General features: G+C 40.0%; 2 protein-coding genes across 2 annotated transcripts; both read right to left on the reverse strand.

Annotated features, from left to right (window-relative positions):
- Positions 1–5,233: 5,233 nt before the first annotated feature.
- Positions 5,234–8,407, reverse strand: LOC136219172 (probably inactive receptor-like protein kinase At5g41680). The gene is made up of 2 exons (XM_066006451.1): positions 6,169–8,407; positions 5,234–6,090 (listed from the first exon to the last, which is right to left on the reverse strand). The coding sequence occupies exons 1-2, from the start codon at positions 6,899–6,901 to the stop codon at positions 5,447–5,449; spliced, it is 1,377 nt and encodes a 458-aa protein (XP_065862523.1). The 5' UTR covers positions 6,902–8,407; the 3' UTR covers positions 5,234–5,446.
- A 141-nt stretch (positions 8,408–8,548) lies between these two features.
- LOC136219173 (probable serine/threonine-protein kinase WNK11) lies at positions 8,549–10,845 on the reverse strand. The gene is made up of 3 exons (XM_066006452.1): positions 10,564–10,845; positions 9,630–10,133; positions 8,549–9,472 (listed from the first exon to the last, which is right to left on the reverse strand). Exons 2-3 carry the CDS (start codon positions 10,131–10,133, stop codon positions 9,077–9,079), a joined length of 900 nt encoding a protein of 299 aa, XP_065862524.1. The 5' UTR covers positions 10,564–10,845; the 3' UTR covers positions 8,549–9,076.
- Between the last annotated feature and the right edge of the window lie 13,986 nt (positions 10,846–24,831).

A 24,831-nucleotide genomic window follows, 5' to 3' on the forward strand; every position in this document is an offset into this window, starting at 1 on the left:
CGGATTGTTCTTTTCTTGAAGCGGAACTCACCGATCAGCCAAGTTTCATTTGGCGAAGCGTGGTAGCAGCAAAACATTTACTGATAACTGGGGCGAGAAAAATGGTCGGAGACGGAACTATAATCCATATCTGGCAGGATCCTTGGCTCCTAGACAAACAGAACCCGATGATAGAGAGCGCGAGAATGGACAGTCTGGACATCAGTATGGTTGCGGATCTGATTGATGTGGAGACAAACACCTGGGATGGAGAACTCATTCGTGGCGTCTTTACTGATAGGGACCAAGATCATATTCTACAAATCCCCCTTAGCAGAAGGCGGATAACTGATTCGTGGTTCTGGTATGGTGAGCGCAATGGTATTTACTCGGTCAAAAGCGGCTACAGGCAGCTGTCAGAAAGAAATATGGAGACCCCGATACCCATTCAAACAAAGGTATGGAACTTATTATGGGAACTTCACATTCCGCCAAAAGCAAAGAATCTCATGTGGCGGGCGCTAACTAATTGTCTCCCTGTTATGGCTGAGCTAAGACACAGACATGTCCCGGTGTCTAATACCTGCCCTATTTGTGATGCCACTGCAGAAACTACTCATCACGCGCTGTTTGAATGCCCGTGGGTTCGGGCGGTTTGGCGTCGCTCTGCTGTTGGAGAAATCGGAAGAACCAAGGCGGGTGTAATGGACTTCTGGCTGGCAGTGTCTGTTCGACCGAGGCAGCAGTTGGAGGTGGCGGTAATGTTATGCTGGAAGATATGGCTTAACAGAAATGAGCTAGTTTGGCAGCAGAAATTAGCTCCTGCGGCAATCGTTTTTGAAGGAGCTGTAACGTATTTAACAGCATGGAAAGAGGCTCAGGCTAGACTTTCGTCTTTTGGGGAATCTTCGATTATCGCTGCTGATACAAATAAATGGTCTAAACCGGCTCAGGGATTCCTCAAGCTCAATGTCGATGCTGCGTGGTCAGATGAAACGACGAAAGCAAGTTTTGGTTGTGTTGTTCGCAATGAAGAGGGTGTTTTTGTTGCTGCCCGTAACGGATACTTACCAAATGCACCGGATTCCACCTTTGTCGAAGCCCTGTCAATCCGCGAAGCCCTTAGCTGGATCAAGGACAATAATTGGAGTAAGGTAATTGTTGAGTCTGATGCACAGATTGTGATTCAATCAATGGTCCACACATCGAGGGCGATATCGCCTTTCTTTGTCATAATCAGAGATTGTAAGCAAGCTCTTGACAACCTTTCGGGGTGCTCACTAGCTTTCACCAGACGTTCTGCTAATATTTCAGCACATGTTCTTGCTAGGAATGTAATAGACAGTGATCACTGGGGTGTGTGGTACTCAATCCCACCTCCTTTCCTTTGTAACAGTCTTACCATTCTTTAATTCCATTCATTCTTTCATTCAAAAAAAAAAGTAAAGGATATGGTCTTTGTTGTTACAAAAAAATGTATTTTAGGGTATTTTTAGTGGTAGAAATTTGTAACAAAAAAAAAAGTTTGTTACAATTCTAGTAACAAATAATCTTATCCCTAAAATCCAAAATCATGCTTTCTTAAAGCTGCGGAGAGGCCGAATGCGTCAGATCCGAAGAGTGAGACACTTTTTATGACTTTAAGAATCTGCTTTTTAGACTCAGAAAATTATAGTTTCGGTCTTTGAAAAATTACAGTTTCGGTCTCTATTTATAATTAATAATTTTTTTACCATACAAAATTTTAAATGACAACTCACTTCTAATGGAATGTTACTAAAGTCTCTAAAGTTACAATAGTTGTTACCAACCATTTTGTAAGTTATAAAAAAAACTATGCTTGATATATTTTTAACTTCATGTACTTATTTAAAAAAATCAACTTCTTCATATCTTTAAAACGTCTTATTTATTCTCATAAACTTGCAAAACATGACCTATTGACCCCCTAGAATTCACGTGGTAGAGCAATAGTAGATTTTGGACAAGTTGATGTGCATAAGTTTAGGAGATCTATAGAAACAAATTTGGGAGGAATATGTCACTTAGAGCATCTTCAACAGTCTTTTAGTTGACTCTTAAATTAAAATTTGATGAGAGAATGTTAAAAACCAACTCAAATAGTCTCTCAGTGACTCCTTAAATCACTAGCAGTCTCTTTCCACTCTTAGCATCTTTAACAGTTTTTTTTATTATTATTAATTTACTATTAAACAGGCTTGGAAGTTGTTGGTTACTCCAAATTCTTTAGTGGGTAGAATGTTCAAAGCTAAATATTTCTCTAGAGACCCATTTCTTTCCTCCAAATTAGGCAATAATCCCAGTTTTGTTTGGGGGAGTGTTTGGAGAGCAATTGAGGTTCTGAGATTGGGGGTTCGGTGGAGAATTGGGGATGGGAAGTCAATTCATGTGTGGAAAGATCCATGGATAAATACTGTGGCTCCATTTATGGTCCAGGGTGATGCTGTTATGCAGCAGGATGATACAAAAGTGGCCGACCTGTTTATTCAAGGCAGGAAAATCTGGGACAGAGGGAAGGTGGAGGATTTGTTGACTGAGGCAGATGCCGAAATTGTGTGTAGGATGATGTTGCCTATCAGAGAAGTTGAAGATGGACCAATGTGGAACTTTACCAAAAATGGCATGTACACAAGTAAATCAGGGTATAGAGCTCTTTGTGATGGTTATGGTGGAGAGAATCAGGAGGATGGGTGGAGTAGAATTTGGAAGATGTATGTGCCTCCGAAAGTTAGAATGTTTGTTTGGAAGCTGGCCTCGGGGTGTGTGGCAACTAGGCATAGATTGGCAGGGAGAGGGACGTCAATTCCAACACAGTGCCCCTTCTGTCATTCTGACACTGAGCATGACCATCACCTCTTTGTGGATTGTGTATACGCCCAAGAATGTTGGAACCTATCCGGGATCAATACGGATGTATTCCAACCTGATTATCTAACGGGTTCTATTTTGCAGGTACTCTTGTCCAATGATCAGGACTTCATAACCAAGGTGGCAATGACGTTTTGGGCTATTTGGAACCAAAGGAATCAAATAGTCTGGGAGAGCAAAGTCCAATTACCAGAAACGGCAGTCTCTCTTGCGAATAACTACCTTGCTGCCTGGCGTCAGGCCCAGTTGAAGATCCCTCCTGTTGCTGCCCGTCATCCGTCCACGTCCACAGCAGCTGATGCCGTCAATGCACAAAATCATCCGAGCACAGCACCTCAGGCGGATGCTGCGACCCATGCCCGGCTTACTGCGCAGCGCCGGCCACCTGCCGCCATTAACACCGACGCAAATGCAATGGATGGCTCTGCTATCCGTCGACACCAGCACGTGATGCGGTTGACATCGACACAGGTACGACACACCAGTTGGTCTCGCCCCCCTCTAGGCTTTGTCAAATGCAATTGTGATGCGGCTTCTTTTAAAGCTGAGTCTCGAAGTGGGGTGGGAGCTTTACTTAGATCCTCTGATGGATCCTTTATGGCTTGTCGTAGTCGCCAAGTCCCCTTTATCGATGATACCAGGGAAGCTGAAGCATTAGCTCTTCGTGAGGCACTGCTTTGGTGTGCCTATCTTAATTGTATTAATGTGTTGTTCGAAAGTGACTCGCTGATTGTGGTTAATAGTGTCAATTCGCTTGATCCAGACTTGTCTGTTTATGGGTCTGTTATCCAGGATTGTAAGTTTTTGTTAAGCTGTCGACACGATTATAAAGTGTCCTTCTCTCCACGCCTAGCGAACAGGGGAGCTCATGTCGTTGCACGACATGCCCTGTCCAATGCTTGCTCCGGTTTGGTTGCAGGAGACTATTGTTGCTGATTCAGATTAAGGAATGAATATCACTTTGCCTTCAAAAAAATAATAATTTACTATTAAGTAGTATCTCCTCCCAATATTAGTAAATATAACAATACTTGATAATTTTAATAATAAAATAATAAATAAGAAGTGAATATGATGAATATTGTTGTTAGAGATTATATATATTAATCACTTCTCAAATCACTAATAGATAATTATTTATATTACTTTTAGAGAATGAAGTAAAATGCTCTTAAGAAAGTCGAGTGATTTAATAGGTGAATTTAAGCAATAAACGTTTTTAAATTACAAAGGCAATTCACTTTTTTGTACACAAGTATAACAACAACAACAACAAAGCCTTAGTCCCGAAATGATTCGGAGTCGGCTAACATGAACCATCATATATAACCGTGAAATCAAGTCGTGTCAGCTACACAAATTCGCTCCCTCCACTCCTTCCTATCCACTACCATATTTTCCTCAATTCCCAGTAAACTCATATCACTCTCGATCACCCTCCTCCAAGTTTGCTTAGGTCTTCCCCTACCCCTCACCACTACATCCCTTTGCCACTCTTCGGTTCTCCTAACCGGCGCATCAAGCGCTCTACGTCTCACATTCTCAATAGATGTGACCCCTACTTTTGTCCTAATTATTTCATTACTCACCCGATCCTTTCTCGTATGACCACACATCCATCTCAACATACGCATCTCCGCCACCGACATCTTATGGATGTGGCAGTGTTTCACTGCCCAACACTCCGTACCATATAACAATGCTGGTCTAATTGCCGTCCGGTAGAATTTTCCCTTCAATCTATTAGGCATGCCGGGGTCACAAAGGAAACCCGTAGCACTCTTCCACTTCGACCAACCAGCTTTAATCCTATGAGCAATATCTCCATCTACTTCTCCATCCGTTTGGATAATAGATCCTAAATACCGGAAGCAATCCGAGGCCTGAACAACTCTCCCATCTAGGGTGATTGTCCCTGCCTCCCTACTCCTATGGCCGCTAAACTTACACTCCAAATATTCTGTCTTACTTCGGCTCAATTTAAAGCCTCTAGATTCTAGAGTTTGTCTCCATAGTTCCAACTTCCTCTCTACTCCTTCTTTCGTCTCATCAACCAACACAATATCATCTGCAAACAGCATGCACCATGGTATACCATATTGGAGTGAACTTGTTAGTTCATCCATAACGATGGCAAAAAGAAATGGGCTTAGTGCGGAACCTTGATGCACTCCAATCGTAATAGGGAACTCTTCAGTCTTCCCAACACTAGTACGTACACTCGTGCATGCTCCCTCATATATGTCCTTTATGATGTCAATATATTTCCGCGAAATGTATTGAGTGATTTGACTAATATCATCGCTAACATATCACATCATCGAAACTTAATATTTCATTGTGTTATATCATTGAAGTCAACAAATTAACACGACACAGGACCCATCAAAAACTAACAGATTCGATTATCATTAAATAAAGCTCATTCATTCAACTAGTTATTATGTATAAACATTGGCTTCATCCTTGGGGGAGAAAGGGATTTTATTAGACAAAGTTCTCCTTCATCCAAAGATCACATGAAAGAAACAAAGAAAAAGCTCAGTAATTAGAAGCAGGAGTATCCCAAAGAAAAAGCTCAGTAATTAGAAGCAGGAGTATCCCAATCCTCAGGAATAACAGTATGCAATAAACAACAATCATATGGACTAGGCTCCGAAGCCATTGATGAAATTGAAACATCTTCATGTTCATGTTCACTTCCTACTTCTTCTATCTTCTCCATTACTTCTCCCATCCTCGGCCTATCCTCTTCCAAATTCGCTACACATTTCAGCGCAATATTCAGCAGAGGAAACGCATACTCTCTCGCACCTATATTCAACTCCTTATCAAAAACTTCCCCTGTCCATTCCTCTCTCACCATTGATCTCACCCATTTTGGAAGATCAATCCCACTTTTCTCCACTGTTTTTCCTGTCAGAAGTTCTAGCAAAATTATCCCAAAACTGAACACATCTCCCTTTTCTGATACCGTTCTCTCCGGTGCTGTGTAACCATTGCAGACCAGTAAAGAACATGTCTTTCTGTCTATGAATCCTGTGTATCCGTATTCACTTATTAAAGCTTCTTCCTTTTCATCTATCACTATGTTTGATGACTTTAGGTTTCCATGTGGTATGGCTTCTGGATTCTGGTATATGTAATCTAATCCCCTTGCAATTCCACTTGCTATTGATAGCCTGAGTTTCCATGGAAATGTCTTCTTTCCTGCAATGTGATCTGAAGATGAATTTGATCAGCTAAAACATAACCAAAAACCGAAACACTAAAAATAGGTAACTTATTGATTGAACTTACTCTCTAGCAGATTTAACAGGCTTCCACTGCTTTGATACTTGTAAATCAGAAGTTTTTCTTCAGGGGTAGAGTTATAGCCAATCAAAGGAAGGATGTTAGGATGTTTTAGGTTTCCGATTCGCCTTATTGTTCGACTAAATTCCTCGAAAGATATCTGAAGTTTTTTGAATCTTTTGACAGCATAAACAGCATTGTTCCTCAGGATTACCTTGTAAAGGCTGCTGTAAAGTGTGTGGCTTTGTAAGTCAGCTGTGGCCTCGAAAAGGTCATCTAATTTAAACGTTTCTTGATCGTCCACGAAGAAAACTAGCTCGGATTGTCCTTCATTTGCTTCTTGATGCACAGGTTGGGGAGGTATCTCTGCTAAAGATTTCAGGAATTTCCTATCTTTTGCTCTTTTTGATAACCTCTGAGTCACAAAGTAGATGAGCAGCAAGAACACGAAAATAAAGGCGAAACCAAGTAGAAATGGCATCAAATCTAAGAGCTGTTTGTACCATTTCTTTCTCTTGTAACCTTCTGTTTGACTACCAGTTGAGGGACTCAAGGAACCACCATCGTTTTCGCCTGCAGTGACTCGAAAAGTTAACAGTTTTCGAAGAATATACACTGGATTCGCAGTTTGTTCCGAGGAATGTGTCTGATTTTGGGGATCAGATAACTCAGCTTCTGTACATAATATGATCAGCATAAAAGAGGCCAATGCTGTGATGAACAGCCCGAAACTCCGCATTTTCGCAGCCTTTACTTGCTTATTGAATCATATCAGAAACAGGAGTTAATTACTTGTTTTGTTTCGGAAGATGAGGACAGTCACAGGTTACAAAGAATGTTTCTGTCCATAGCTCATCATTGGATATACCGATGAATCAATGTTCAATATTTAGATAACTTCAATGTTGAAATCATATTTAGGATCAAAGTATGAAGTTGGTGCAGTTGAAATCAAAAATTGGCATTATTTCAACAATGTTATCAACACATAAATGCAGACAAGTATTTGGAGAAACCAATATAAGTTGTTATGGCATTTTGTTGTCATTCAGATAACCTTTTTTTTATCATTTCAATGCATAATCATATGGTATTTTTGGTCCATGTTAATGAGAAATTAAATTAATGGAATCATGTTTTGTGGCAGAAGGATGTCTTTCCATAAAAAGGTTGCTTTCTGCATAATTAATTAAAACTTGAAGTCATTAAACTGTGCTTAAAAAACTTGAATTCCTCTGATAGCCATTTGGAACTTGGAAGGTCATAATGAAACTAGCATCACAATAGTTTACCAAAATCTTGTTTAATTTATTAATCCCAATACACAATCATTGAATTTGAGTATTAAAATGAGGATGGATTGACAATTTCAACTAAAGAATGTTTGAATTATAATGTTAATCACATGGGCAACAGTAATAGTAACAGATAGATGCAGCAATAATAGACTTCCATCTCCCTTAAATCAAATTATTTCTACTCTTTTTTTTTATATACTTTCTTCAAGTATTGTTGTATCGATGATGTGATAATATTCACCTAGTCATCTCCCGACAAAATGAAGATTAGTCCGTCTCCATTATATATTAGAATTCTACGATTGAGAAATTAACTAATGAAATAAACTATAAAATTTTCCACTATCATTCAAATCTAATGGTGACCGGCTACATTCCATTTGATAAATCACTAATCCGACAAATCTAATGGTGACCGGTTACACTCCATTTGATAAATCACTAATCCGACGTACAATACACCTTTACTGGTATCAATATTAGGTTGTTGGCTTAGAGAAAAAGCACATTTTGATCTGTTCACAAATAATGTCAAACCTAGCTAATTTCACAATCTTCTTCTCCATAATGTAAGTTCTACCTGATAGGACAAATCTAAAAAGTCTGGAATAGAATTAAACATTCATTAATTACTGACAAATTCTATTCAATATATATATAAAGAATTTATTTTTAAGGGTAAAAAGAACTCCGAAAACTATCATTCAATCAATAGACATCAAAACATTCGTGTTAGTGAATTATAGATCTGTTCAAAACTCATCCAACCCCTCCAACCCCCATTAAGTGAATCTTCTCTTTCTAGAACTCGAACTCAATATCTCTAACTTCTTAATCTCCGACTTGAAACTTTCGAACACTCAATCCAACGTTAGTTGGTCAGATCTCTCATTGTCCCTTATGTGATATGACATGAAAACTTAGAAACAACAATGTTTTTTTTCCCTATATTTTAATAATTACTCATAATACTACTTTATACTCAAACAGTTTTCAGAATAATCCCATCCAATTCAAAAACACAAAAAATAGGAGCAAAATGCACCAGCAAGAAAGCAAAAAGGTAGAACATCAAGTCTGCAAATTGATTTCAGAAAGAGAAACTATTATTATTTATTTCCAATAGTATATTTTTGACAGAAAGGAAAGCATCCTCGTCAACCCCACTTGGGACTTTTTTTAATAATAGTGATGGGCTCAATGCCAACATATCCACCTCCTCTCACAAGCTTGAAAGGTCATTTACTTTTGCTTAAAAAGTCACATTCTCTGCTGCTACATCCATCATTTCCAACCTCCTTTGCTTCCAAATTACATTACTCCCAATCCAACTCACCAATTCACCAATCCTTCAAACAAATCTTCATTTATCCTATATCTTTTAAATTAATTGTACATTAAACAATAAATACTCCTTGTATTAAATCAATAAAATACCCACAAACCCCATCCCATAATCATAATCATAATTCTACTATTTTATGCCCCTACTCAAACTCTATGCATAAACTAACTTCATCTTTTTCTCTTTTTCTAAAAGGAGAAAAAAAAAAGTAACAATTCAAAACAGGATTCTAGCATAATATCAACATAAAACACAACCACATCAGTATATATTATGAACAAGCATTATTATCTTCGTTTTCGTCGTCATCAATTTCGTCAAAGAATGAATCTTTCAGGAGGTCTGCAGCAGAGGGTCTTGCCCTAGGCTGAGCAAGGCAATTCTCAATGAATGCCCTAACTTCTGGATCCCTAACCTTGCTTAAAGCCTGAGGCCTTACTCCTGATGATACTTTCTTGTATATTTTTGCAATATTGTCACATTCGCTATACGGAATCTCCAAAGTAACCATTTCTAACACGCACATACCGAACGAGTAGATGTCCACTATTTCTGTGTAATCCTCTTCGTAAAGCTCTGGTGCCATATATTCCGGTGTCCCCAGAATTGAATGTGCTGAATGATTCTTTCCCACTATTGCAGCCAAACCAAGATCACCAATCTTAACCTGTAATTAACATACAAAATCACAATAGGAAAAAGGGCGAAAAGCAAAATAAAATAAATAAAGAGCATATGATTCATATTCTGCTTTCTTTACTTTATCCACCACCAACCAAACATGTCATACTAATTAAGAAAAAGCAAAGTGGTTATGGTATTACCTGGCCAATGTTCCCATTGACAAACAAGTTACTGCAATTGAGATCTCTATGAATGATACAAGGCTCATGTGTATGCAAATAATCCAACCCTTTCAGTATCTGTTTAGACCATTTCTTGAGTGCCTTCATTGACACATGCCTATGTTTCTTCCTGTATTCCCTCAAATTCCCAGATGTGCAAACTTCTGTTATGAAATTCAAGGTGTTCCGCTCTTCGTCCCGCCACACATTGTATAAACAAATGATGTTCCTGTTCGTTAAGCTTCTTAACAACCGAACCTCCGAGTAAAGCCTATCAATAGTAGCTGGATCATTACTGAAGTGCCTTAGTTTCACTTGATTCCAGGCAACCTCTATCCCTTCTTCCTGATCAAATGCTCGGTATACCTTCTTAACTGCACCAGACCCTAACAACTCGCTGTAACGTCCATAGCGTCCAGTGGGATCAATTTCAACAAAGGGCTCCGAGTCCTTATCAGATGAATCAGGGCAAACGCTTGGCATCTTTAAGGAAAAATCACAATATGAAATCAGAGACATAAAAATTCAATTCCTATGCGCAATTGAGAACCTAATTCCAAAAAGTACCAAAACAAACAAAGGAAAACAAAATTTTGAACAAGAAATTAAGCAATCTCCATATTTCATTAAGAAATTGTAACAATAGAACATCCAAAACTTAAAGTAAGCTTCTAGAACAGATAGAAATGTAGAATTCCTTAATTACTACGCATAATAATACATCTATGCATGATTCAGTTCTCAAAATTTAGGAACACAAATTAACAACACCCTAATATCCAAGAAGACAACTCAGAAAAAACTAAAATTAAAATTAACCCAATTGACATACGAAATTAAAATGGAGAAAAAGGGGTTAATTAGCCCTAAACAAACAACATAAACAAAAAAGAAGAGGATATTATAGTATTACCTTAAACAGGAAGGCTTAGGCAACAGAGAGCAAAAGCTCTTGTTGAGAGAGAGCTCTGTGTCAAAGCAGAAAGCTTTGATTTCAAAAGCTAGTGTGAATAAAAGGAGAAACAAGTAAGGAGAAAAGCTCAAAGGTTTAGGGAGGATGAATATATATATGCGGCGGTGAACATCTTAACCAACAATATCAATATTAAAGGATTAGGCTTTCGGAAAATCGAACGGTTCAAATTTAGGATTTTGAAGATTTCATCCTTTAATTTTAATTGATTTGGGGGCGGGGTCAGGCAGTGTAAAGCATGTTTTTCTTTTTCTTAATGGTGCAGTTTGCCAGCTGTCGGCATAAGATCCTTCTTAGACGCCACGTTGTAGCGTGTTCTTCTTGGACAATATAGTAATTTCAGAAATATGTTTGAGGGAAAAAGTCAATATTTATGGGGCGTATGATCGGGGTCGTACACGTCAGGAAGTGATGTGGTATATATGGCACGGACGGTTTAGATGACGATGGCGATTCCAGCAAATGTGGAGGGGTCAACTATTAACATCTGGAGCGTGTTTGGCTTGGGAATTGGAGTATGAAATTGTTTCTCCTTTCCCTCCTAACAGACGGTCAATTTTCAACCAAAGTATGATCTAACAACTTGGTAGTATTACTGTTTACGTAATTCAATTTTCGCCATCAACATTCATAACTCCTCAACCTACTTCAATAACCACCCGAATTTTGAAGTTAGGATTTTTTTTTTAAAAAAAAAATTGAATTTAGGGTTATAACCTCTCAATTTGCTTAAAAGGTCGTAAATTGATCTTTTAGTTTGATGTGGCATCGAGCTTACCGCAAATCAAATATTTTATTTAAATCCTGAAATATAACGGTTTGAATTAAGAGGTGTACCCTTTAAATTTTAAACAACAATGATAATAATTTTTTTTTTTTTTTGTGTTTCTTCTCTTCTGTTCTATTCGGTTTCATTTTCTCTTCTTTTCTAAAATTGCTTCTTCTTTTGTCTTCTAAAATTTTTTTTTTTTTCTTGTTTTATGAGTTTATTCTCTTGAAATCGTTTCTTTTTTCAGTTTGTGTTTTTTCTTTTTTTTTTTCTTTTCTAATTTAGTTGTGTTAGTGTTGTGTCTTAAGGATAATAGTTTTGGAAACTTTTGTTGAAATAAATGAATAGTTCGTTTGAGATTATTTGATCCATTAGAAATAGTAATTGACTATATAAAAGCATTTTATCTTTTATTCCACAATTAATAAGATGGAAAAGATTCATAGTTTATAATCATAGGGTATTGCTAAATACCGCCCTTAATTTCCGTTTCACCGCATTGTTTTGACCATTTTACCCTTGCCACTTTTTTTTCCCCTAAAACCTTAAAAACTCTCTCTAGTTTTCTCTCCCGAGCACAAATCCCGGATTTGAAAAAAATGGATCAAAACATTCCCGAAGACAATGAGTTCGAACATGAGGTAATATTACGAGAATTAAAAACGTTATTAATCATTTTTTTATTTTTTTTTATTCGAATTTTGCCTGGGCGGGTGGCGATTACCACCCGTTCCTTAGGCCGATCGGATGAACTACCCGATCGGCCTAAGGAACGGGTGGTAATCGCCACCCGCTCCACCCATGGAACGGGTGGTACGCGCCACCCGTTCCACCTTTGGAACGGGAAGTACGCGCTGTCTGTTTCCACCTATGGTGGAACGGGTAGCCTGCCCGTTCAGGCAAAAGTGGGCAGAAATTGCTCCGAACTAACTTCGAACGGGAGAAATAGGCCCGAAGTATTTTTTTTTGTAATTTTAATGTAAATTTTTCGTATATTCAGGTACCGATAGAAGATTGGAACCCCGATAACATTGATTATAGTTCGTGTTTTATAACGGATACCGTTTTCCCCTCCAGTTAGGATGCTATTGATTGGGCAAAAAAGATAGCTATTCAGAATGGGTTTGAGCTTGTAATATCTTCGCACAAAAATGGGGGTAAACAGAAGTTGTTGCGCTGTTCACGGGGTGAACGATATAGAGGTGTTGTGAAAAATGATGAAGATCCTGCAATTAGGAAAAGTAAAACTAAAGCGTGCCGATGTAAATTTCAGATTAAAGCCTATCAACATGCAGACCTTTCGGGATGGGGGATAAAGGCTAAGGCTGGGTTAACTGGAATGCATAACCATACAATGCGTATGTATCCAGAGGGAAGTCGGCAAATGAGCGGACTCAGTATCGCATCTAAACAAATTGTGCGTGATATGTCTTCAGCTCAAGCAAAGCCTTGTGCTATTTTAGCAGCAGTTAAAGAAAAACACCCAGAGGACAACTCAGTAATTAAACACATATATAATTACAGGGACAAAATGAGGAGGGACGCGTTTGAAGGTAGAGACCTGGCTAGTCAATTCTACCATATTGCTGTGGAGAACAAATATGTCAATTACACACAGGCTGATTCAGGTGTGATAACGCATGTGTTCATGGCACATCCAGAGTCAGTTGATATGTTCAGGACTTACCACTGGTACATCGGCATTGATTCAACGTACAAAACAAACAAGTACAAAATGCCGTTTGTTGAGATTGTTGGGATGACGCCATGCAATAATAACTTCAAGATAGCGTATGCTATTGTTAAAGACGAGACCGAAGGGAGATATCATTGGATTTTGCAAAGGCTGAAGATTTTGCTTGGGGATGATCTTAACCCGACCGTTGTTGTTAGTGACAGGGAGCTTGGGTTATTAAAGCCGATACAAGAAGTTTTTCCACAAGCAGCGCACTTGCTATGCACTTGGCTTATTAATAAGGATGTGGAAGATCGTGTGTATAGAATCATTGGAGATAAAAGGCCTTGCCTCTAAATTCAAGAATGGCAAATGGAGAACAATATTAGAATCATTAACCATTGAGGAGTACGAGACCAATCTTATGATGATGAAGGAAAAGATGAGCAGGTTCAAAGGAGTTATCTCGTATGTTGAGGAGACGTGGTTGGTGCATAAGGAGAAGTTTGTTGTTGCTTGGACAAAGGAGTTCCTACATTTTGGTAACACAACTACTTGTCGAGTGGAGAGCGAACATGCTAGTCTAAAGCAATGGCTCAATACGGCAACTGGGTCCCTTGACACGGTATGGCAGAAGGTTCACAAGCAGATTGAATCACAAGCAACCAATATAAGGTATTTGCAATTTCTTCTACTGCGATTTTGGAATTTGCATTTAGGGTTGTATCATTTCACTAACTAATAATAATTTTGTCTTCGTATCAGGTACATGCTTGAACAGTCGCGGCTTCGTCAAGCAGTCACTTTCACCGGACGCCCATTAAGCCAACTTGTATTCAAAGTCTCTCATTATTGTCTGCAGTTGTTGAATCAAGAGTTAGAGCGTATGAGAGGGTTGAGCCATGAAGTGTACGTGCGTTGCGGTTGTGTATTGAGAACATCGCATAAGATACCATGTGCATGTGAACTGAAACGAGCTTGTGATCTGGAACAAATGATCAGTTCTGAGAGTGTTCACGTGTTTTGGAGAACACTTTTAATCAATCATGGTCACACTGATGAAAATGACGGGCGTAATGATCTGAACGAGGAGCAGTGATATTTTAAGTCCTTAGTGGACCAAGTCTCTAAAGCCGATCCATCCGTAATGCGTAATATTTCAATGTTTATCCATGATCAACTACACCCTGATCAAGCTCAGTACACCGAACCCGATGTCAAAATTAACGTGCGGGGGCGACCTAAGGTGAGCAAATCCACAAAACGTATGCCGAGTTTTTGGGAATATAATGAAACTCGTCGTGGACGGGCTCGTTCTACTAGTTCATCTAGGAGTCGTGGTAGAAGTGGCAGAATTAGCTCGTCATCCTCGGTACATAATGCTGCCTCATCAGGTAAATTATATCTGATAAACCTAACTTTTTTTTATAACTGTTTTGCAATATAGAGTTGTTTTACACTAATATACATGAATGCAGATGGAAAAACGTATCATGGTTCTGAATTCGTACATTCCGATAAAATAGTTGGCATAATTAAACCATCGTCGAATCATACTACGACGTTGTAGGTGATGGAAATTGTGGTTTCCGTACGGTAGCAACTTACATTTTTGGTGACGAAGAAGCGTGGCAGACAGTTAGGCATCACATTCGAAATGAAGTAATTGCTAACCGTTGTTTGTATCAAAGAGTGTTTGTTGATACTGTTGATGCAGCTCTTCGTAGAGTAAGTTGGGACGGTGCAGGTTGTACGCCGGATTATTGGATGATCATTTGGGATGACTTATGGCCGGTTGCTACCATGTACAATTCTGCTATCATGTTATTTGGCTTCTCATGTGGGGACACATTAGCGTTGTGTGGTACTATCTTACCATTGTATGCCGCATCGACTGCTACAAGACCATCACGTGAGATTTGTATAGCTCATTTAGGGAATCACTGCCAGCACTACATACGTTTAAATTTATCGCCTAACTTTCCGGTGCCCCCTATAGTACACTGGTGGTTTGTGCACCGAGGCCAAAGCGTTGTAGGATGGGAGCGCTTCTATCAGGATAGGGTGACACAGTGGACCAGATTGGCCCAACTTAGGGGATATTAGTGGTTGATATTCTATAATGTTACAGGTGAATTCTGATGAATTATGTGTGGTTCTGTAATTTTACAGGTGAATTGTGATGAATTATGTGTGGTTCTGTAATGTTACAGGTGAATTCTGATCAATTATGTGTGGTTCTGTAATGTTACAGGTGAATTCTGATGAATTATGTGTGGTTCTATCAGGATAGGGTGACACAGTGGACCAGATTGGCCCAACTTAGGGGATATTAGTGGTTGATATTCTGTAATGTTACAGATGAATTTTGTGTGGTTCTGTAATGTTACAGGTGAATATTGATGAATTTTGTGTGGTTCTGTAATGTTACAGGTGAATTGTGATGAATTTTGTGTGGTTCTGTAATGTTACAGGTGAATATTGATGAATTTTGCTACTTCAGTTATCCACATTCCAACGTCTATATTCCAACGTCTATATTCCAACGGCTATATTCCAACGTCTATATTCCAACGTCTATATTCCAACGGCTATATTCTCCATCTATAAAATTAAACAATGTTGCTACTTCAGTTATCCACATTTACTCTTTACATTACGATCAACGAAAACTCTCAAACATAAATGGCTTCATCTGATTTTACCAACGAGTTCCCTAATTTTCCTCCCGAGAAAAGCATAGTTTCAACTTTGAATAAGTCTGATTGCACGACGAAGATGCTTGATTATCAATACTACGCAATCCGTGTATATGGAGAGACATTTGTGAGTCCAACAATGTTCCATCCTGAATTTCCATTTATGTTTTGCTTCAAGCATCCGTCTGCTGGTGAGTTTCCAATATACTCACTACACATGTTGTGGTTCTTATGTTATATGTATTACATGCCTTTTGAATTTGCTCTAGAGGAATGGTTGAACAATTTGAATGAAGGAAATATTCCTAGTCATATTCAAACATTTCTGAAGTGGTTTATGCCTATTGATGACTGGAAAGCTATGTTCGCCAGACTATTGCGTGATAATCAGAGGGGAATCATCCCTAAAAAAAATTTCAACTCCATCATGCATCAAAATGGTCATCTCGCCAAATGGCATGTGAAATGATGACGTGTCTGGCTGCCACCGCTCAACAAATGCCGTGATCAGTGCAACATCTATGTGACTGTGCATAATACCAGGTAAATGGAACAAGCCAGATGACTCGATACGCGACTGAATCGTCCGGGGAGAACCACTGTACCATAATCTCAGCTTCGTGCAATACCCTGATCTGGTATGACACCTAAGGACGCCCCTGTCCTGACCGGCCCATATAGCACATGCAATATGTCCCAAAAAGCTCGGGATCACAGCACCATCAAATGGACCCCCGGGGACGGGGTCCTTCACAACCCAGTCATCCTCTACACTCCTCGATCGCTTGCTGCTACCTGAAATTACAGCAAACGGTAGACATTAATTTTTTAGTATATTTTTCAATAATCACGATTAACACAAATACAAATAAACACATTTTTTAATTTCTCTTACCAGAAGAAGATGCTGTGGTAGAAGAAAATCGTCCGTCTCGACCCCTCGTCACAACGCCACGATCTATGGGGATAGTATCAGCACTAGGACGATGCATAGAAGCATCCCCGTCCATGTCTATACCAGCCGCCTCATCCCGTCCCTCAGCACGCTCCGCCTGTGCAGTATGTGCCCTCCGGGCGTCCGCCATAAACCGCTGCTGCTCCTCCCGGTCCCGCCGAGCAGATGCAGTAACAGGACGTGAAGACGTGCGTCTAGGGTCAGCTCCCTCCTTATCCTGTAATATTATTTATTTATAAGGTATATTCAATTTAACATAATTTTTTTTTCTATACGTTCGGGTTTGCCTACGCCCGGTCCGTGCAATTTTTTTTAAAAAAAATTCAAAATTTGCCCCTTTTTGGCCTGGGCGGGTGGTTTACACCACCAGCCCTAAGGGCCAAACGGGTGCGGCGCACCAGTCGGCCTTAGGGCCGACCAGTGCGCCGTAAACGTTTGGCCCTTAGGCCAAACGGGTGGCGCATGCGCCCCACCATAAGGTGGAGCGCATGCGTTGTACGCGTTCCACCTTAAGTGGAACGCGTACGTCGAGCGATCCACCCTAAGGTGGATCGCATGCGTCGCGCGCTCCGCCTTACGGTGGAGCGTGTGCGCCGTGCGATCCACCTTAGGGTGGATCGCTCGACACGCTGCATCTCCACCTACGGTGGAACGCATAGTTCATGCGTTCCACCGTAGGTGGAGATGGATTCCGGCGCCCGCCTAGACGAAATTCTGGGATTTTAATCCCGAATTTCGGCCCGATTACTCACGATTTTGATAAATTTTTTTATGGAAATACTTACCGTAATACCCATGTATCCTTTGCCGATGCCTCCTCTTCATGCCATCTCGTTTTTGGTCGGTTTTTTTTAGAATGGAAAAGATGTTGAGAGGATTTGGAATTTCAAAACTTATGTTTGAAATAATGAGAAGGGCAAAAAGGTCAATACAGGGCGGTGAACCGGAATTTTAGTGCGGTATATAGTCGCCCACTAATCATAACATAAAGTGTCTATACAATATGAAGTGGGATTGTATTTTATGAAACTAATTAAATGGTAATAAACTTAAACATCTCAAGTCAAGCATTATATTATAGGATTGATATAACGTCGTTGAGACATGCATGTAACAGTGTTTCATGTTTGTGAAACAAGGACCGGATCTCACAAACTTTAGATATGAAGATATTTAGGCAGTTATATGGATGTATATGAATGACTCATATACATTGGAGATCCGCCATGAGATAACATGATGAATAAATCTGCCAAATGTCACATGTCTTATCTCATTTGTGGTAGTAGGTGTAACTAATCATCACGTTCAAATAACCATCAAGAGTATTCTAGATTATGTAGTGTGATGATTTGGTTATATTATCGTGCATGATCAGTTCAGGTGTGCCTTGGGTTGTTTTTGGGTATCGCATAAAGTAATCGCAGGGTAGTTGTTTGATAGATTGAGCATTTATCACTTTTGATAGATGAGAGAGATATTAGGTCATTTGTGGTAGAATTACTCTAAACCTTTGTAAGGTGGTAGGTTAGGAGTATAAATGAAGATTTCATTTAACATATCTCTGGAGCGAATTCAACCTTGTTGGTCCCTTATAACGTTGCAAGTATAGTTCCAAGGGGGGGTTAGGAACTATTTAGACTTTTTCTCTAAACCTTAGGGCAAAATTCTTTTCTAAAGAGAAAAGGATTCAACAGCGGCGCTGAGTGATCAGTAACATACTGGCTTAGTCAACTGGTGACTAGGTCAGTTTCTTAGCTTGAGTCAGGAGATAGCACTTAGAGTCTATTCCTGAGCTCAGATGTTCAACACGCACAACTCAACTTGACCTCTTTACTTGGTCAGTTTTTGGTTATTTTAAGCAAGCAATATATATAAGGAGTTAAAGGTAAGAAATACTTTACTCAGCAGATTTATCCAGGTTCGGCTTCTTCTAAGCCTACGTCCTGTCCCCGGAACACGTTCCGAGATTTCGAATCCTCTACTGAGCTCTTTAAAGGTAGAGCCTCAAACCTTTTACAATCTTAGCAACTGAGTATAACAAGAGTACCTTCCTCTATACCTCTACTCAATCCTAATCTCATGCTGAGTACTATAACCGAGTACTCAGCCTCTCCTTTCTAATCTCTAGAAATGATAAGTGTTTTGTCCTATACAATGATTTGCTAAGACACTTTAGACGATTGAAATAATCACTCTAAACTTTTACACAAATATATGAATTGTAGTGTAAGATTTGCTTTGCTTCTTTGCTTGCAGAACTTGTGTAGAAATTTGGTCAGCGTAATGGCTTGATCAAGTTCTGTGTGGAATGAAGCTTCTGATGGCCCTATTTATAGAGACGTCTGGGCATCGGTCATTTCGAATTTCGAAATAACCGTTGGAGGGAAACGGCTTCCTGTCATTGTCATCCTGACTTGCTCAGAGCTCTCGGCCAATCAGATTTGAGTATCTTCTGTCCTCGGTCAGCTTTTAGTCAGCTCGGCAGAGTGTCTCACCATTTATGGTAAAGTCAACTGGACAGCATACTGTGTCGTCTGAACTTTACCCAAAGTGGAAATACTTTGTCTGGAAGTTTTCCTTAGCCAGCTGCTGTCTTGTACGCTTGTCGAATCTACTCAGCAGCTTCATCTTGAAGTTGTTCCCGAAGGTCTTCCAGATCCTTCGATTGCTGAGTTGCGTTTTGTACACAGCGACATCGTTTTGACAAACGCGGGCCGAGTTGTATTAGAACTGTTTGACTTGGGCTTTGACACTTGTATTGGGCTTGGGCCTTTTAATTCTTGTGTCTTATAAACAATATAACTCAACATTGAACAAACACATTAGTAGAATAAATCAAAGCATTTAAACTTAGTGTGTTTAGAATATGTATTTCAATTATACTTAAACAATTTTGTCAAATCAAAATTATATGGAAAGGTGTTTCAACAAACTCCCCCATTTTGATGTTGGCAAAACTATTCAGCGAGGAACTCAGTATTGAGCTCCCCCATGATAGTTGACCTATTATAACTTAGCAAACTCCCCCGTCAGGGTTGAGCTACTGACTTAGTTTTACTCTAAACATTTAAAGGTTTAATCGAGTAAGTCTAAGGTCAGTTTTCAGATATAGGTCAGCTTATGTAACATATTCTATTTACTCAGTATTAAGCGGAAGGTTTAATCATTTAGAGTGCGCTAAGTAATTTGTTGTTCAATGAGTTCTTAAAAGACAATGTTTTATAAACACATAGGTCAATGTCAAACATGTTATCAGCATTTGATTCAATCAATAAGTTTCATAAGTATTAAACATATCTGATTTAATTGAAGATACATAATGACTCAGTACACAGCAACATATATCATAACTCAGGAATTTAATGAAAGATGCATGTATGATATATTGAAATTGGTAGTCAATGTTTACAAACAAAACTTAAAGACAAGGCATATAAAAGACAAGGCATATAGATTACATCATACTTAGTTTATACTGAGCTAGCCTATATCTATTTCTTTTTCTTTTGTTGGGATTGACTAGACCCATGATGTGTTCTTGCTGGTGTTCTCGCTTGTTCTTTCTCCCCCGTTTTGTCAGCATCGGGAGGAGGAATCCTAAAGCTGTCGGTTAAGACGGCCCTGGTCAGTTCGTTGGACAGCTCTTTAAGTCGGTCAGCGCTTTCATTGACACCATAAAAAATGGCAACTCCCTGATCTGCGATTTCATCGGGTATATTGAGTGAGGCAGCGCTGATCATACTGACGATGAAAGCTTCAGACTTACCAATCCATATAAGCGCACCAGTCAGTCCAGCAATGACTTGATGAAAGGTTTTGAGTAAGTAGATGTCAAAGTACTGACGCTGAACATTTGTGTGACGGATGTGATTGAAGGTTTGTCTTGTGATAGACAGCATCTCGTTTTGTTTCATTGCGTCAGTGTCCATCTCCTGCTTGTTCAGATTTAGCAATCGAACAGCTTCACCAATTTTCTCCACTGAGCACTGAGAGTAAGAGACCATTTGCTCATTGGTCTTGAGTTGCTCGGTGTGAAGCTGAGCAAAGAGCATCTTACCTCATCAGAAGTTGCATATCCAGGGTTCACAGCTGACAAGTTCTATACTTGCTGTTGTAGAGCATTTAAGTGTTGCACAGTTGTCAGCTGGATCTCGGCCAGCTTGGCGATGGAATCCTGCTTAGCTTGCTGTGTTTGATATGAGATGATGATACTCAGCAAGTCCTTAAATCCCTTAACTTCGTTCAGAAGCTGAGTTACTTGGGAAAGCTGAGTAGTCTCCATATTAGAAGACCCAGCAGCAGGAGTAGACGATTGTTGAAGGTCTTTGATCAAGGTTTGTACTGAGTCGATGATGCATTTGCCAGACTCAGTGACGTTCATGTAGCTTAAAGAACCTTCATTCAATTGTCCAGATGCATCAGTATGACCGGTGGGAGGAGGAGTCAAAGGAATGACATGGTCAGTGACTGGAAGTGTTGTTCCAATCTGCACTTGAGGTTCTGGTATGGTTGATTGATCGGCAGAGATGTTAATTAGAGAAGTAGAAACTCGAATACTGTCTGTGCTGACGGGGGAAGATGTGTTTGGAGTCAGCACAATGCTTGGATGGATAGCATTGACAGCACTCGTCTCAACATGACTTGTTGAGGTGGCAGAAGCATTTTGGTCGGCATGTTCCTATTGGGAAGAAACAGAGGCTTGTTTTTCGATGGATGCCGCGAGTTTTCTACCAACAAATCTGAGTTTTAGGGCAGAAGGGTCTTTGATTGGTTATTGAATGGCAAAGGTAGGAAGAGTTGATAGTTCAACAGGAGTCTCACTGACTTCTTCTGACTTGCCTTGATGAGTTTTCTTCTTCGAGGAGGAGGAGGATTGTCAGCTTGAATAGACTCTCCTGAGTGAGAAGGAGAAGTTTCTTCCTGATCATGATGAGGGAGGTCAGCTTGCTCTTAGACTTGATCATCATTGTGTTGGTCAAGTTCTTGCTCTTCTCCAGCATCCAACCCAGTATTGGCTTGCCCAGCTGCAACCTCACTGGTTGTTTCCTCATTATCCTCAGCGTCATCCTGACCGCTGGTCTCTTCTTCTTCATCATCTTCTGAACTATCACCATCTAGTTCTTCCTCAACTTGTGCAATAAACTGGTCGTCCAGATGCACCTCTTCTTCTTGGTCCTCAGATACAGTTCCTAGACATTGTGTGAAGTGAGAGTCACCTGGCACAACAATGTCAGTAGGGATAGCATCGAGGGGAGCCAGTGTAGAAGGCTTCTGCTTCTTTTGAGGTTGCTCATTGGTGTCCTCAGTTTCAGGCTCATCTTGCCTGCTCCATTTCTCAGCTGACTTAGGTCTCTCCTGACCCTTAGTACCAGCTGACTTCTGCCTCTTAGCTGGAGACTCAGCATCATGTGAGGTAGTCTCAACAACTTTTCTTTTTCGGGAAGCTGGGGCCTTAGTCCTTCTCCCTTTCTTTGGGACAGCAGTTTCCTCAGCTTGCTGTTCAGCACCCGCAGCAGCAGCTTTTCCCTTCTTCAGAGGTTGACCGAACTTCAACGCTCTCAGCGAAGCCGCTGTGATCTCAGATCCTTAAGCTGTTTCTTCATCAGTCAGGTCTATCTGATGATCAATGAGGATCCTGGTGATGAGTGATCCTAGCCTTAAAGTTCCGGTACTCCTTTGGAAGCCAGCAATGAGGAATACTGGCATATTGATCGGCTTGTACATCAGCATATGCCAGATGAAGCATTGCTCGAAGTTTGTTGCTGAGGTTGTGCAGTTAATCTTGGGATAGATAAAATAACTCAGCAGATAATGAGCCATCTTCTGGTGCTGACGTATAGATAAGGCTGAGACTTCTCCTGAGTGGCCTTCAGGTTTATAGAAGTTGACCTCGTACCCAGTACCATCCTGATCTCCAAATCTCCTTAGCCTTGCTCCCTCAGTTTTTAATTTGAGCAAATTCCCTAGGTAGAGAGGGTTGATGAAGATGGTTTTCTCTTTCACCAGAGTTGCCAAGTAGTCCTGGTTATCATTGGCAACGCGAAGGTTGTGGTAAAACTCCTTTACAAGGTCAGGATAGGTGGGATCCCTAATTGAAAACAGCTCAGTCCATCCATTTTGTGAAATCCACTCACAGAAGGGTTGTTCGGATTGTACGAATGATTCAGATACCCATCTTGAGGGCTCAACCTTCCATTCTCGGACGTTTTCGAAGACCTTTGAATAGGTCCTGACTTTTTCAGGCTTTCCCTTGCCAGAGGAGGTTTGGCCAGTCTTTCCTTTGCTCGGCGAGGTGACCTTGGTAGATTCCGGCGCAGAGGTTTGCCTGGAAGTTTCATCGGAGCTGGGTTTAGGGTGGCCAGCACCGGAGATGTTGAAGGAAACTTTAGTCATAGTTGAAGAATGCGTTTGGGAAGCTTTGAGAGTTTTTGGAGAGAAAGCTTTCTTTGCCTTAGAATTCGGTAGTCGTAAAGAGAAAACAATGGGGATTTACCCATTATTTATAGCGGTGAAGAATGAATCTTATCGAATCCATGTGTCAGTTTTGCCTCGGGATTGTGAACCGACAAAGATCCTGGCATTTATGACACATTCGGCGCATACGTCATCCTAGGTGGCTATACACGTGCTTTTGCATTTATTCTAACGGATCTAACACTCAGTGTTTAGAATACTAAGCGTTTCATATTCTGAGTGGTCAGTATTGCATAAAGGGATGATTTCCAAGTTTAAACTAACTTACTCAGTGTGCAAATTTACTCAGTATTTGCTGTTCAATTAATTTCAATGAGTACTCAGCAAAAACAATCATTCAGCATAGTAATTCACTCAGCATGCATATTCATTTAGTTCAGGAATTTACTGAAGAGGATTAAACATACCAATAGCTTCTCTCAGTATGCTGAACTGCTCACGGGCCAGTGGCTTCGTGAAGCTATCCGCAAGCTGCTCGTCCGTTGGGACAAAGGTTAGCTTGATCTCACCATTGAGTACATGATCTCTAATGAAGTGATGTCTGATGCTGACATGCTTCATTCTGCTGTGTTGAATTGGGTTCTTTGAAAGATCAATTGCACTTTTGTTATCACATTTGACTTCAATTGTCTTTGTTTGAACACCATAGTCTTCAAGCTGTTGCTTAATCCATAGGACTTGAGCAACACAATGACCAGTAGTAATGTACTCAGCTTCGGTGGTAGACAAGGCTACTGACGCCTGCTTTTTGCTGAACCAGGATACAAGACAGCTTCCTAAGAAGTGACATCCTCCAGAGGTGCTTTTACGTTCCAGCTTATCCCGTCCATAGTCAGTGTCAGTGTATCCGATGAGTATGAAATCATGAGTATTGGGATACCATAAACATGCGTTCACCGAGCTTTGCAAATATCTAAGGATTCTTTTTACAGCAATGTAATGAGATTCCTTAGGGTTAGATTGATATCTAGCACAGTAGCATACTGAAAACTGAATATCCGGTCTGCTTGCTGTTAAGTAAAGTAGAGAGCCTATCATACCTCGATATAATTTGCTGTCTACCGACTTACCATTCTCGTCAGCACATAGGACAATGTCAGTGCCCATAGGAGTGGATATTGGCTTGCAATTTTCCAAATCATATTTCTTTAATATCTCCTTGGCATATTTGGCTTGACTGATGAAGATGCCATTCTTTCCTTGTTTAATTTGAAGACCGAGGAAGAAGTTGAGTTCTCCCATCATGGACATTTCAAACTCAGTCTGCATTTGTTTGCTAAACTCCTTGCACATTGATTCCTTAGTTGCACCAAATATTATATCATCAACATAAATTTGGGCCAGCAGGGTATCTTTACCCTTTTTCTTAATGAATAAGGTTGTATCAGCTTTGCCTCTGACATAATTTCTAGTCAGCAGAAAACTGGTCAGCCTCTCATACCAAGCACGTGGTGCTTGCTTGAGGCCGTACAGAGCCTTTTTGAGTTTATAAACGTGGTTTGGGAATTTAGGGTCCTCAAAACCTGGAGGTTGATTAACATAAACCTCCTCGTTTATAACTCCATTAAGAAATGCACTTTTGACATCCATTTGGAATAATTTAAAGTTCATGTAAGATGCATATGCACATAGA

Source organism: Euphorbia lathyris, chromosome 2 (genome assembly GCF_963576675.1).
Source record: "Euphorbia lathyris chromosome 2, ddEupLath1.1, whole genome shotgun sequence".
NCBI classification, from domain to species: domain Eukaryota; kingdom Viridiplantae; phylum Streptophyta; class Magnoliopsida; order Malpighiales; family Euphorbiaceae; genus Euphorbia; species Euphorbia lathyris.